Source organism: Trichosurus vulpecula, chromosome 1, assembly GCF_011100635.1.
Source record: "Trichosurus vulpecula isolate mTriVul1 chromosome 1, mTriVul1.pri, whole genome shotgun sequence".
NCBI classification, from domain to species: Eukaryota; Metazoa; Chordata; class Mammalia; order Diprotodontia; family Phalangeridae; genus Trichosurus; species Trichosurus vulpecula.
Window position 1 is genome coordinate 63,034,849 of NC_050573.1, and position 16,205 is coordinate 63,051,053.

The following is a 16,205-nucleotide window of genomic DNA, read 5'->3' on the forward strand; positions in this document are numbered from 1 at the left end:
CTAAGACTTTAAGCTTCAGAGCAGGGACAAATCTGGATTGGCAGAGAGAGTTTTCCTCCCTAGCAGTGGATGGAGGGAATTTATATGTGTTTGATTCAGACTTGTGATTTTACAAGCACAGAGACCTCCCAGTGTGGGAACTCCCTCCCCGAGGAAGATCAGCAACTTTATACTCTTAAAAGAGCTGTCTGTATGAACGGATGCAAAGTGAAGTGAGCAGAACCAGGAGAACACTGTACACAATAACAGCAACATTGTGTCACGATCAACTATAAATGACTTAGCTCTTCTCAGCAATGCAACGATCCACAATAATTACAAAGGACCCACGATGGAAAATCCAGAGAAAGATCTGATGGAGTCTGAATGCAGATCAAAGCATACTCTTTTCACTTTCTTTATTTTTTTCATGGTTTTTTTTCTTTTTGGTCTGTTTCTTCTTTCACAACTGTGACTAATATGGAAATATGTTGTACATGATTCCACCTATATAACCTATATCAAATTGTTTACTGTTTTAGGAAAAGGGGAGGAGAGGGAGGAAGGAAGAGAGAAAAATTTGGAACTCAAAATTTTATAAAAATGAATGCTAAAAATTATATTTACATATAATTGGGAAAAAATAAAATACTACTTTAAAAAGAGTTGTCTGAAACACTGAGACTAAAATCCAAGAGGTGTGTGAATCGAGTGGGCTGTTCTGGCATCCCACAGAGTTCTTGAGTCCATGACAGCAATGCTAGAAATATGCTGTTGTTGAAACATCACTATATCAAATTTCCAGATATCAATGACTGGATTTGGTTATATTGTCCTAGTGATGTTCTTGCCAAATACCATCAGCCTGGGCAACATTGTACTGTATCTATTTCCTTGGACATCCCAGAGCAAAGTCCTCAAGGAAGGGGATACAGGACAATTTGGATAGGATAGGTAGAAGGAAAAATGAGTCCAAAGTTTGAAGCATTGGATCAGGAAGATAGATGGTAGGAGTGAAGAAGGAGGCCTCCAGTCTCTTCAAACCATCCTTTATCAGCCCCCAGGCTACTATTCTAATCCACTCTCTCCCATGCTTAAACCTTCGGTGGCCTTCTATTGCCCAGGTGAAAGCCCAAACTGCCATTCAGGCCCCTCACTAATCAGACTCCAACATACAACTTATCTCCTAGTATTCCTCTTCATGTACCCGAGGCACAAGACTTGCTATTCCCAGAAGACCTCATATACTTTCCCATCTCTGTCCCTCTGTTCATATTGCTTTCCCTATCTAGAATATCCTCCTCCCCGCCCCTTCCCCTTGTCTCCACTCTCTGCCCAGTCTTCGAGGCCCAGCTCAAATGCCACCTCCTCCATGAAGCCTTCTGAGAACTCCCTCAAACAGATAAGCCCTCTTTGTTCTCAGAACTTCTTTCACAAGTTGTTTGTATACTGTCAGTCAGTAAGGATACAAAAGACATGCTGCCCACCTCCTGATAGAGAGGGGAAGGACCCAGAGCTCACAAAGAAACGTAAATTGTTTCTGGAGATGGCCAATGAGAAAATTTGTTTTGCTTGACTATACATGTTTGTAACAAGGGTTTGGTTTTCCCTTCATTCTCAATGGAAGTGGGAAGGGAGAGAGAGAAACCAGATTTTTGCTGATTGAAAAAAATTAGGTAATTTTTAAAAATCAACATCACAAGTACAAGATAGTCAAGACAGAGCAAGGCAGTAAGTCATCTGGAAAAGATCCGAAGTTCGTAGTATGCTGAAAGCTCAATCAATCAAGCTGAATCGATGTATTAGCCAAAAAGGCAGGCCTCGACTGAATTGAGATGTAGCTTCAAGAAGTAAGTAGTAGCAGAGTCCCATTGTACTCTGCCCTCATCAGAACTCATCTGGAATATCGTGTTCGGTTCCAGGCTTTGTTGATGGAGGGTCCAGAGGAAGTCAACCAGGATCGTGAAAGTCCTTCTTCAGTCCGTGCTTAATGAGTAGGAGATCAAGGAACTGGGGATGTTTAACCTGGAGAAGACTCAAGGCTGCACAGAATAACTATAGTCATTAGCCCTAAAGGTGAAAACCCTGAGTTAAGACTTTCATCTGAGCTGTCCAGAAGTGGAGCAGGCTGCCTCCAGAGATGGCAGCTTCCCTCTCCTTGTCTTCAAACAGATTCTGGTTAACCACTTGTCAGGTGTGTCTCATAGTGAGGATTCTTTGTGGGGCAATGGGTCAACCTAGATCAGGGTTTCTAAATCTGGGGTCCGTGAATTTGTTTTTGAAAAATATTTTGCCTTAGGGAGTGGCAAGGGGAGGGAAAGAGGGAGAAAATTTGGAACTTAAAATTTTAGAAAAAAAAGAATGTCAAAAATTGGGAAAAATAAAATGCTATTTTTTTAAAAAGGAAAGTATTTTGGTGACTGTTTAACATTCACTGGGCTTCCTTTGTAATTGTACATATTTTATGTATTTATTCTGAGGAGGGGTCTATAGGCTTCCCCCAACTGACTGCCAAAGGGGGACCATGACCCAAACAGGGTTAAGAACCTGTGACCTAGACGGTTGCTGAGCTCTTCCCCTTACAGGATGCAGCTGCTTCTTTCCTCTTCTCTCAGCTCCACAGTCTTTCTGATTGTGTTTATAGGAAGGGAGTAGGGGGGAGGGCTCTGCACTCCCCAGTGTGTGCCCGGGCTGGGTCCCAGAAGCTCTGTTACTGAGGCGGTCACACTTACCTGATTCTTTGGAGAGCTTTGCATATAGACCCACGGCTATCATTAGACCACTGGCCACCTGGCAATGAAAGACAAACATGGAGGAGTCCCATCTGATAAAGCAAAAAACTCCCCTAGAAGAGTTGACTTCTGGGTTTCCTCCTAGACACATTCCATGTCAAATATGATTGATAAACACAGGTGGCTAAATGGAAGCATAAACCTTGAGATAAAAAGCCTTAAGGAATTTTTTCACTTAAGACAAAAAACAGTTGAGCCCCACCCCCTTTGTCCTCGTGAAGAGAGAATGGGAGGTGGGGGAGGGGAACATCATGGTACCAGACCCTACAGAGACAGGGACCAGGCTGGTTCCGGGAGGCCAAATTGCTGCCATAGACCAGCAGCTGCCTACAGAAAGAGGACACTTCAGACCTTCTGGTAACAGGTCGAGCTTCTCCAGGGATGGAGTGCATTTCTAAGTATTTTGTTCCCTAGGATGGGGAGATCTCTTTGGATTTAGGGGTCAGGCTCTTCCTCCAGAGGAAGGGGAACTGTTTTTCCAATTGGGAGGGTTATGTGAGGAGACAAGGCACTTAGATGACACCCCCAACCCAATTCCAGGGGAGAATTGCTAGCAACGGGGGTGAGTTTTTACTAACCAAGAACTGCCACCATACTCTTTCCCCCCTCCCAGGGACCCCTTTCCCTCCAAGCCCTATGGGGACAGAGCTAGTGGAGGACAATAAGGAACAGATGTAGCATCCTCTAGACCACCAAGGCAGGGAAAGGTACACCTCATGGAAGTATGTCCCTCCCAGATGTCAGCCCCCATTGAGTCAAAGCCCCAGTTTTCTCACAACTCTTGTTATGGGTCTTCCTGGTCCCTTACACAGGTTTTCCCTGGTGAAAGCACATCCCTCATCTCAATCTTGTGAAACAGGTAGTGTATCACTGGTTCCATTTCACAGAAACTGGGGTTCAGAGAAGAGAAAATAATTCCCCTGAGGCCACAGGACCAGCACGTCACAGCTGGAACTTCAAATACCTCAAATTCCTTTGCATAACTCGCTGCCTTTCTCAAATTTTCAAAGTCTTTGTTGCCTCATTTTCTTGTTGTTTAGTCATTTTAGCCGTGTCTGACTCTTTGTGACCCCATTCAGGGTTTTCTTGGAGTGGTTGCCATTTCCCTCTCCAGCTCATTTTACAGATGAGGAAACTGAGGCAAACAGAGTTAAGCGACCTGCCATGGGTAACACTGGAATCATAAAACTTCTACCTGAGTCCCCCTTTAATTTCTCAATGAAGTATGGAAGTGTCAGCCCTGGCTTCTTGAAGTCAATACCGGGGGAATGAAAACTCTAGAAGCTGTTACCAAGAGGGAAGGATCTCAGATAGACCAGGAGCCCAAGCATGAGGTGGTTGTCTGAGAAACAGCCCGGTTATGTTTGGAGAATGTAGTCTTCAGACTAGCCACAGAGGGGGCAGAATATGACAGAAATAGCCCTGGATTTGGATCAAAAGAAGCTTGCTTCAAATCTCAGCTCTGCCACTGACTCCCCAGGTGACCTTAGACGTGTCCCTTCATCTGTTGGGACCTCAGTATCTTCATTTATAAAATGGGCTGGATGGCCTTGAAAGTCCCCTCCAGCCCTAGATCTGGAATCCTATGCCCTATGAATTCTTGAAGAACTAAGTTACAGAGTGGGGTTCACAGACTGTACTGTGGAAGGAGCACCCCTTCCCCACCCACGGCAAAAATACAAATCCCGAAAGTAAAATAGGCTCCTGGAATCTTAGACTCAAAGGATCCTAGGATCTCTTAGAGTTCACATTCTCCGAGTTACTTGGAGTGGTAATCCCTGAATTGTCTTTGGCTCTCCACCGTCCCTTATCTCTCTCTGCTGCACCGCCACCCCCCTCATACAAGCAGTTGCTAAATTCTTTCATAACTTTAATTATCTAAGCTCCCTTCCCCCACTAACGGAATCACTTAAGTTCTCTGAGCCTTAGTTTACTTATCTGTAAAAAGGGAATAATGATCCCTGCAATACTGATCTCCTAGACTCACAAGTTTCAAATGATACCATGGATGTAAGGTGCTTTACACCTTAAAGCGCTATATTCATGTCACCTATCCTTTCTGTGGTGACCAAGAATTAGAAAATGAGGGGATGCCCATCAATTGGGGAATGGCTGGACAAGTTGTGATTCAAATCATATGGTTGTGATAGAATATTATTGTGTTATAAGAAATGATGAGCAGGCAGACTTCAGAAAAACCTGGAAAGACTTGCATGAACCGATGCTGAGTGAAGTGAGCAGAACCAGGAGAACATTATATACAGTAACAGCCACATTGTGCCATGACTGACTTTGATAGACTTAGCTCTTCTCAGCCGTGCAAGGATCTAAGTCAACTCCGAAAGACTCATGATGGAAAAAGCTAGCTACATCCAGAGAAAGAACTGTGGAGTCTGAATGCAGATTGAGGCAAACTATTTGCTCTCTCTTTTTTTTTTCCTCTTTTTTTGGGTTTCGTTTCTTCTCTCTCATAATTCATTCCATTGGTCATAAATCTTCTTTGCAACTTGACTATTGTGTAAATAAGTTTAATACGAAAGTTTATGTAGAATCTACATTGAACTGCATGCCATCTTGGAGGGGAGAGGGGAGGGGAGGGAAGGGAAAAAAATTTGAAAGTCAAGAACATGTAAAACTAAGTGTTGGAAACTAAAAATAAAAAAAATCTAATTTAAAAAAAAAAGCAGGCCTACTGTTACATTGTTGGTGGAGCTTTGGCTAATGCAATTTACAATTTGGAGAGTAATTTGGCAACATACAATAAGAGTTATAAACCCTTTGTCCGACCCAGTGGTACCATTGCTAGGACCATAACCTAAAGACAGTACTGAAAAGAAGAAAGAAGTCTGTCTCTTTAAAGAAAATGTACAGTTTCTTTTGATAATAGTAAAAAATTATCAACACAGTTTATGTCCAATTTTTAGTGAATGGCTGAATGTTATGGTATGTTAATGTAACAGACTATTATGTAAAACAGCCTAAAATTTGAAAAATATGAATACCGAAAAAAGGAAAAGGCATGAAAAATAGTGCCAGTTGAGGAAAGTATTACACCGACTACAAGCATATTTTAAAAATAGCTACAAAAATTTTATAAGTACATAGGAAAAGATTTCAGAAGGGGACACAAACAAATTGTTATTATTTTTTAGCTTTATTGACATATAAAAAAGTAGTTTAAAATTTAAGACTTTGGGTTTTGTTTCTCATTTTGTTTGCTCATATTTTGGGGGTTTTGCTATGAAGTTTATAATATGAAATTATTTAAAAAAAAATAAAATGAAATAAATGAACTCGATTTCTAAAGCTCTTTCCACCTCTGTCATCTTATGTCCTAAGGTCCCTCCCTGACCTAGCATCCTCTCTTTTAAGGTCCCTCCCCAGTCAACCAACCAGACCAATGTGCCAAGCACTGTGCTCTAATATTCCATGCCCTAAGGGCCCTCCCGGCTCTGACTTTCTCTAGGATAACGTCTCTCTGGGCTCTTACTTTCTCTGTTCTCAAGTCCCTTCCAGCTCTGGCTTTCTATGTCCTGCAACCTAAGCCTACTTCTGGCTTTGGCTTTCCAAGAAATTGTTGCAATAAGCCATTGTCACGTATTACTAGGCTATCTAGTGATACTAACTTCAAGGTTGGAAGGTTTCAATTAAATTCAATCCAAAAAGCATTTATTAAGCACCTACTATGTCCAGTACTGGTCCAGAGACAAAACCAAACCATTCCCCCCTCAAGTAATTACCTTCTCACAGAGGGATGTAACTTGTACTCAAGTAAGTAAATACAAGGTAATTTGAGAAGGGAGAAAGCATGAACCAACGGGAGGGGCTGTGGATTTCCTGTATTCCACATCACTCATCTCATCTTAGGGTGGGGGCTGAAAGTCTGTCCCAGCAACCCCAGTTTCTTCAGTGCTTCTTCTCACAGATGATCCAGCCCTCTCCTAAAAGCCCTTTCCCAAAGGGCCTCGTCCTCTGGACCCCCAAACCCCACTTACCCAGAAGAGGTAACAAGAAATAAACAAGATATATTTCACGAGTTGGTTGGTTCGCATTGCTCTGGCAGCAGCTGGCCACACGTCTACAGCCGGGGCTTCTGGGTCGTCTCCTCTGGATCACATCTAGCCCGCCTTCTTTCCAGGCAGAGGAGCAGATCTCAACATGCACGGCCCCATCCTCCCCATGGCCTGGCATTCAAGGCCTGCCCCACCCTTGCCTTCGGTCTACTTACGTTAAACATTTGCATTTGAAAGGAGCTCTTGGCCCTCAGAAAAGAATTTCTGCTGCCTGTTGGTGACTGGACTAGTTCAAATTAACCCTGAAGGGCAACAGAGGATGGGAAGGAAATCATGTTACCTTGGAGAAAAGTTCAGCTCAAAAATAAGTAAGAACCAGAGCTATCCAGGGATTGGATGGACTTCCCTGGAGAAAACATCAACAAGAATTTAAGTACCTACTATGTGCCGGGCACAATGCTAAGCTAGCTGTGAGGAAAGACAAAAACAGTCCCTGCCCTCAAGGAACTCACAATCTAATGGGGGAGGTAACATGCAAACAATTAGGTATATATACATACAAGACATATGAAGTATAAATGGGAGATAATCTCAGATGGAAGCCAGTAGGTGATGAGTTCCCCATCGCTAAAGGCAATCAAGCAGAAACCTGTGGTAGAGGGGGCTCCATGTTTCAGCTATGCATTAGACTAGATCAATCAGTCAATAAGCATTTATTAAACTTTTACTATATGCCAGACACTATGCCCTCAAGGAGCTTACAATCTAATGGAGAAGACGGCAAGCAAACAAATATGTACAAACAAGCTATATGCAAGATAAGTAGGAGATAATTACAGAAGGAAAGCACTTGAATTAAGAGAGATTGAGAAAGGCTTCCTAGAGAAGGTGGGATTTTGGTTGGAACTTGAAGGAAGCCAGGGAATTCAGAAGGCAGAAATAATGTGGAGAGCTTTTGGGGCTTGGAGGGTGGTCAGTGGAAAATGTTCAGAGATGAGAGATGGAGGGTCTTGGGTGAGGACTGTGTGGAGGGTATAAGGTGTAAGAAGGCTAGGTGACTTGTGAGGTCTCTTCCAGCTCTGGGATTCTAAAACTCTGAAAAGTAAGTCTGGTGAACATGAAGGAAGGAGTGGAACAGAGATCTCAGGATTTAAAAGCAAACTCAAAGTGTCTATTTGAAGTAAACATTTATCAAGCACTAGAAGCATGGGAGCACAATTCTAAAGCTGAAAGAAACCCTAAAGGTCATCTAATCCCCTTCCCTCATTTTGCAGATGAGAAAGGCCCAGAGAGGTTATGTGATTTGTCCAAAGGCACACAGCGAATTAGTGGTGGAGGCAGGATTTGAATTCAAGTCTCTGACCCTAAGATCCAGTGCTCTTTCAACTCAGGGTTACATCCAACTGGGACAGACAGAAAAGAGAGCTTAAGTCAGTGGTCTTTCCTTAAAGAACTATTTCAGAAGAAGCACTAAAGCTAAAAACAGAAGCATAACCATGGAGAGACAGAGACTGAGCTAGAAAGGATCTTAGGACATAGAACCTAAGGGCTCTATTGAGGCGGCCGGTGCCGGTGCTCTGGTAAGTGTTCTAAAAGTGGAGGCGGATCAGCTGAGTTCACATCGCACCTATTTAACTGTGTGACCAAGAGTAAATTGCTTATCCTCTCTTAGGCCCAGTTTTTTCATCTTTGAAATGGGACTGTAGCATCGTTGTGAGCAAAGTACTTTATAAACCTTAAAGCACCATAGAAGAGTGTTTTCATTATTACAATTATGGAAACTGAAGCCAAGAGGGGAAGTGACATTCTCAAGATCACACAGTGAGTTAGGGTTGGGAACTAAGCCTTGCTCCCCATGAGCTGTTTCCTCCTCACGGTTAGCAAAAGCAATAATAACTGATGATGACGATGGTGACTATAATGGCTCATGTAACCACGGTAGCACAGCTTCCCTATCTGCTTCCAGCCAACCCCATGTACTAGCTCAGCATTTGGGTTCTTTGGGGGTGACGAAACAATCAGGAAGAGTCAATTACTCAGTGAGCCTTTACAAAGGGCGTGACTCCATCCCTGCCTTCCTCTTCCTTCAATATTCCAGGTGGCATCGTAATACTCTGAGACGTCTTGTGAGTAGGAAATCAGCTGTTCCCGTATCAGCTAGGAGAAGCTAGAGGGGGTACCCAGCAAGGGAAATCTGAGCCTGGGCCTCTGATCTTACATGACTTAACATGGTTCTCAAGATGTATACACCCAGGCTTAGAATTGATCTCAGAAGGTCCTGGGTCTTCAGTTAGTTCTGGCTGCCCACTGAAAGGAGGTCCTGGCAACTACTCCAGAGATCTCGGAGGAGAAGACCGCCAGTAGGAGGTGAGCCCTGTCTGCTGAAGGACCTGGTCCTGTTTGCGGAAAGACCCCTAACACGAGGGGGCCAGTGAAGAGGAATAGTAAAATAGAACAATGCCTATTCAGCAGTTCCACATGTGGCTTCATGTTCTGATGAGGTTTAAACTTCAGCCTCTTGGGAAAGTTACAGGTTACAGAATCGTTTTTTAAGTTGTTCTACCAATGCACTCTTGTGTTTTGTAATTAGCATTTCTTTTGTGTGTAGGAAATAAATATCTGTCCCATACCTAATTTATGTTATATACCTCTTTACTCCCATTTTTGGAGAAATCTTAGAATTCGATCCAGAATTAAACTAAGTCAGGAACCCTGTGCATGGGTCCAGAGCAAAAGGGGGCTCCTCAGTGGTTTCTAATTGTTAGACCCCTGAGTGTTTTGTAATTGTCACTCGAGTTTCTGGGATGCTTTATGGTTTACAAAGCCCTTTTCTTGAAACACCCCTCTGAACTACAGAAGGTAAAATATCTTTGAAAAAGAAGGTTGGACAAAGGAGGAATTATGTGAGTAAATGCAATACAGTGTAAATCTGCTGCCTGGGAGAATGTGTGGGATGAAAGATCCTCACCAATTAAAAGTTAATGAGGCATCTCAGGGTGGGAACAGAAATAAATTTTATTCAATTCTTGAGAATTGGGCATCCCCCGCTAGAACAAATCCAGCAAGGGAGGTGCTTTACAAGGGCCTAGGCACCCATAATTATACCTAACTCAAGAGAATTCCCACCCACCTCTGACCCTTCTCACCACTGGCTGGGAGGTGGGCTTACAATCTGAGCATGAAAGCTAGACAAAGAATCGGGAAATTGAGGCACAAAAACTCCAGTTCCCATCCCCTTAGTTACAACTGAAGTAACATCTATAAATCTGAAGAAGGAGAATAGGATAGGGGGAGGAGGAGACTCTCTCCATTCTTCTACAGTACTTTTACAGTAAAGGAAAACAGGTCACAGTGACCCTATTCTTACTGAGCAAACCTTTAAACCAGAACCAGAAGAAAGAACAAAAAGTTTCAGGGTAAACTTTCCCAGAGGCTGAGCCATCTGACTCTCACTGCCTCAGAATTTTTTTTTTCGCTTTCCTATTTCTTGATTTTTAAACATTTCTTAGTATAGATATAGGTACATATTTATACATGTCTTCCCTGTGAAGTCTTCACATTTTATTTACCTCACACAGGGAGGAGCCCTTTAAATTGCCCTCATCAGACGACCTCAAGGGAGCAAGTTTAAACACTGGTTCTCCCTGGGCCACGGTAGGTGAGTCTTAGGTGACTGAAGTGGAATCTCTAGTTCATGCCCCTTACCCCACCCCTCCCACTGTCTGCCTGAAAAAGCTCCTTGTGTTTCTGTAAAAATTCAGAAAGCTCTCTGGAGAGTGGGCTCTCAGACATTCATGAGCTTTGTGTCTTAGGACACAGACCAGGCAGTATAGGCCAACTCTGAACCTTGTCCATGCAGTCCCCAAAATCCTCAGAGCTGTTTCTATGTGCCTAGGTCTGTGGTCAGTACTAACAGTGGGGAAGATCTTCCTAAAGAGACAAGACCGGGGCAGCTAGGTGGTGCAGTGAGTAGAGCACAGGTCCTAAAGTCAGGAGGACCTGAGTTCAAATTCGGCCTCAGGCACTTGACACACTTAGTAGCTGTGTGACCTTGGGCAAGTCACTTAACTCCAATTGCCCTGCCAAAAAACAAAACAAAACAAAAAAAAGACAAGACTCCCAAGGGATCTTCTATCCCCTCTACCCCTCCCTATTCTACCAGCCCTACCCTCTAGCTAGCCTCACTTTCCTCCCTTCTGTATATCTAACCTAGAGTTAAATTCAACCCTACCCAGTCCCCAGCTGTCCTTCCCCCACCCCCACCTCTTCTCATAAAACCCCAGGTTATTCCTACTTCCATTCTCTGCTCTTACCCATGTGGTATCTGAATGGAGCAGAAGGAGATCGTGCAACCCAACTCACTGGGTCTGATACAAATTTATGTTATTTAATCTCAGCCAGGCCCTCCCTCTTGCCAGATAATTCTTTTTTTTTGAGGGGGGAAGGCAGGGCAATTGGGGTTAAGTGACTTGCCCACGGTCACACAGCTACTAAGTGTGTCAAGTGTCTGAGGCCAGATTTGACCTCAGGTCCTCCTGACTCCAAGGCCTGCACTCTACTCACTGTGCCACCTAGCTGCCCCCCACCCCTTTTTTTAATTGTCTTTTCCAAATGGAATATAAGCTCTATGAGGGCAGACTCTCTCTTTGCTTGTTCTTGTATCCTCAGCCCTTAGCTCCCACACAGCTTAATAAATGCTTGTTACCTACTAGGGTTTGTTAATTTTTTTTAATGTTTTAATAACTGCATGCTGATAGAATTGATTTCCTTTACAATTTTATTCCATTTATTTTCTGCATTTAAAAACATTATTCTCTGCAGAAGCCCATAGGCTTCATCAGGCTGCCAAAGGGGTTCACAATTCAAAAAGATTTGAGGACTTTTACCTTATTGGAAAGAAGCTATAGCTCCAAAGAAGACCAGTAGATGGCAATAGAAAGCAATTTAGAAGAAAAAAAAAAGCCACACCACAGCTGATGACCAGGAGATTCCCACATCACAGTGACATCTCAAAGTATATCAGCAGCGTTGGGAGCATGAGTTGCCCTAGTCGTAATGTTCTCTAAACACACACACACATATATATATATGGATAAACGTGTCTTCTACATGTGCCTTCCACATATGTTTCTAGCCAAGTGTGTTCTGTGTGTGTCATACATACTGGTAGGGATACATACTGTGGGAAACTATAACCCTCTGTGTATGGGAGAAATCTTGTCACATTTTGCTATATTATTTGATTAAACATCTTTTGCTTTGAGCCCTCTGTTTGACTTAATAAAAGAAAACCCATTGATGGGGGCTCAAGAACCATGATTTCATATGAATGTTAACTCACAAAATGCATCAAACGGACAAAGAGGAGTCCCAAGTACTGTATAAATGCCAGAGGGATTTAGAGGAAGGAGATATCAGTAAGGCCTAGGAAAACTTCATGGAAGAAATAAAACTTAAATTATGAACATGGACAGAAGGGAGGTACTCCTTCTATCCAGTAGTGAGTATGCCATGTTATAAACCTCAGAATATCTTCTCTGGCCTCCTTTATAAGATTTAACTCAAAGGGGCAGCTAGGTGGTAGAGTGGATAGATCACCAGCCTTGGATTCAGGAGTATCTAAGTTCAAATCTGACCTCAGACACTTTACACTAGCTGTGTGACCCTGGGTGAGTCACTTAATTCTGATTGTCTTACCAAAAAAAGAGACTAAACTCAAAGCTGATCCTGGTTCCCTCCACCCTAGTGCCCTCCCCTCTGAGATTACCTTTCCTCTACTCTGCACATATCTTGTGGGTTTTAGTTGGAACTTGAAGGAAGCCAGAGAGGCCTGGAGAGAGGGATGAGGAAAGGCAAACATTCCAGGAATGAGATACAGTCAATGAAAATGCCTTGGAGCTGAGACATGGTGTGTCTTGTTCAGGAAAAACAAGGAAGCCAATGTCACTTTAGGGGAGTGAGGTGTAAGAAGCCTGGAAGGTAAGAGGGGTTGGGTTAATGGAAGGCTTTGAAGGCCAAACAAAGGGTTCTCTATTTGATCCTGGAGGTAATAGGGAGCCAATGACTTTATTGAGGAGGCGTGGCATGGTCAGATCTGCACTTTGGGAAAATTACTCTGGTTGCTGAATGGAGGCTGGATAGGAGTAAGGAGAGGCTTATTTAAGGCTGGCAGACCCACCAGCAGGCGGTTGCAATAGTTCAGGCCTGAGGTGACAGGTCTGTACTAGACAGGTGGCCGTGTTAGGGGAGAGGAAGGGGCATATTTGAGAGATGCTGCAAAGGTGAAACTGAGAAAAGGTCTTTTGATAGGGCATTTGGGAGACCATCAAAGAGCAGTTTGGGTGGAATAATGAGATCAGAAGCTGGAGAGGGTTAAGAAGAGAGTGAGAGAAGAGGAGAGTTAGCCCTGCATCCAGGCCTAGTGCCTTCCTCTGAGATTTATCCTGTTCTGCCCAAGGGAAATTAAATTCTGATGGCCGAAATTGCCTAGTTAACTTGGGGTTTACTGGCTAGATCTCTTTATCAAAGACCAAACCTTAAATCCATTTCACTTTGGAGCTCAGAGACTGGACCACAATAGGTCCCTGCCCAAGCTGCATTTAATGGCTATATTTTGGGCCCTCCTGGCTCAGAGTGAATGTCAATAGTAACTATTTCTATTTTGGCCAGCAATCCTGAGGGTCTTCCCCTCCCAGTTTGATTTTTTTTTTAATTAAAGGAGCCGTCTCTTGATTCACTTCTTAAAGAGACCTATTCACCAAATGGGTACTACCTCTCTCAAAGGGAGAACTTGAAAAGACCTTAGCTTAAAAGAGCCAGGGTCTCCCATGGCATCCTGGGCCATCTCCAGTCATCCTGAGTGATGTTTTGCCCCTGGACCCAGATGGCTCTGGAGGAGAAAGTGAGGCTGGTGACCCTGCAATGTCCTCCCTCACTCAAATCAAAGTCAACTGCGAGTCATGTCATCATCTCCCTGATGCCACGGTCCTCTTCAAGAATGAAGGACAAACCATAACCACAACCACAAACCTGTACATATCCTATGCCCACACCGCTGTTTCCATGTTGTCTCCCCTATTAGACTGGAAGCTCCTCGAGGACAGGATTATTTTTTGCCTTTCTTTGTGTCCCTAGCACTTAGCATAGTACCTGGCGCATAGCAGTTACTAAACACAGTGGTACAACAGAGTATAGAACATGGGAGTCAGGAAGACCTGAGTTCAAATGCAGCCTCAGATACTTGTGTACCTGAGCTGTGTGACCCTGGGCAAGTCACTCACTGTCTGCCTCAGTTTCCTAATCTGTAAAACAGGATAAAAATAGCACCCACCTCCTAGGGTTGTTGTGAGTCTCAGATGAGATACTTCTAAAGCCCTTTGCACAGTGCCTGGCACTACATAGTCAGCTTTTAATAAATGCTTCCTTCTTTCCTTGAATGGCTAAACAGAGTAAGTTAAACACAGATTTCCTCCCAGGTCAGAACCCTGGGACGATAAGGAAAACAAACCCTGTGACTTCTCTAAGGTCAATACCCAGGACTAGGATTTGAACCCAGGTCTCCCGCCTCCAGGTCCAGGGCTCTTTCCTGAATACCAGCAGCAGCCAAGAAGTAGGTTGACTATCTCTCCCCGCTCCGCTCCGGTATGTTGGTCACATTCCTTGATTCCAGGATCCCTGAGGGCCCCCTGGAGATTAAGCCTTGGGCTAAAATTAGACCCAGAACTGCCTTCAGATTTCTCACACATGAGCAGGGGATCTCAAAGCTGCCCTCCCTCCTCCCCCTCCCCGTCCTCTTCTCATGCCCAGTAGCTGAAGGCTGGGAACATTCTCAGGACAGTGAGACCCAGAACACGGGAAGCACGCATGTCAGCTCAGTTGTCACAGGGTGGCTGACCCCAGAGCACACTAGGAAACTATTTTGGGACTTACTGCTCATAAAAAACAACAACACACCAGCAAGGAAGGCTTCAGAGATCATAGTAAAGACATTGATTCGCCTCGGTTTGCTCATCTGTAAAATGAGGGGGTCAGACTATGTGGCCTCTGAGCACCTCCCACCGTCTGATCCCATGGTTTCCTAATCAATCCTTTTTGGGCCAGAGGTCAGACTTCAGCAATCATTTGCCTGTTTCTTGTACATTTACATTATTATAACCAGTACAGTCCCTGGAAACTTGAAGTAAATATAGGACCAATTAAAGGAAGACAATCTGGGGCAAATCTTTTTCTTTCCTTGAATCTGTCCCAAACTATAAAATGGAGATAAATTCCAGTGTCCGTTCTAGGATATTCCAGTTTGGATTTTGTTGGGGAGGAAGAGGAGTCAGGAGCTCAGTGTGGGGGGTTCTGGTGTGGAAACTCCCTCCACAGATTCAATAACAATGGAAATTGGGAGTTTTAAGTTAACTGATGCAAAGAGAGGTTAAGTGAGTTGCCCATAGTCACACAGCAAGAATGGAGTCAAGCCAGAGGCAGGACCCAGTCTTCTAAGGCTGGCCCTATATCCATATCCATATCCATATCATATCTATATCCATATCCATATCCATATCCATATCTATATCTATATCTATATCTATATCTATATCTATATCTATATCTGGCTCCTCTGAACATTCTATGCTCCTGTAAAAAGGCCCAAAGGAAGTATCCAAATGAATAGTTAGACCAGTTCTGTGTTCCAAGGCCCAGGAGGAGCCACAGCCTAGTTGAAAGAGTACGCAATTTGGAGTCGGTATTTGAACCCTTGTTCAGATAATGATTCTGCTCTCAGTAACCTTGAACGGATCACTTCCCCCTTCTAGCTAGGCCTTGGTTTCCTCATCTGTAAAATGGAGAAGCTGAACTCAGTAATCTCTAAGGTGTCTTCTTTCTCTAGTTTCTATGTTTTCTCATGATAAAATATCAACTTTGGCATTTAAAAACCCTCCAGACAGGCATTTATTAGGTACCTACTATGCTCCGGGCCATCTTTCCAGGCTCCCGGAACATTATTCTCCATAGTGCCAGGCCCTGTGCTAACCGGGGATACAAAGAAAGGCAAAAGACAGCTTCTGCTGTCAATTACTGGGGAGTTGGTGACATAGTGGATACAGCACCAGATCTGAAGGCTGGAAGATTCATCTTCTTGAGTTCAAATCTGACCTCAGATACTTACTAGCTACATGACCCTGGGCAAGTCACTTAACCCTGTTTGCCTCAGTTTTCCTCCTCTGTAAAATAAGCTAGAAAAGGAAATGGCAAACCACCCCATATCTTTATCTAGAAAATCCAGATGGGGTCATGAAGGGTTGTATATTACTGAAATAACTAAATAACAACAAACTCTCAAGAAAAGGGAGGCAACATGCAAACAGCTATGTACACACACCATACATATATTATATATGCATATATATAATATACACATACATACATACAC

General features: G+C 43.5%; 1 protein-coding gene across 1 annotated transcript in view; it reads right to left on the reverse strand.

Annotated features, from left to right (window-relative positions):
* The window catches only part of LOC118845323 (tetraspanin-33-like), a 29,765-nt gene extending 22,803 nt beyond the window's left edge, over window positions 1–6,962 (reverse strand). The window contains 3 exon segments of the mRNA XM_036753223.1: window positions 2,712–2,769; window positions 6,767–6,847; window positions 6,849–6,962. Coding sequence (XP_036609118.1) covers window positions 2,712–2,769; window positions 6,767–6,847; window positions 6,849–6,962 — 253 coding nt within the window.
* Between the last annotated feature and the right edge of the window lie 9,243 nt (window positions 6,963–16,205).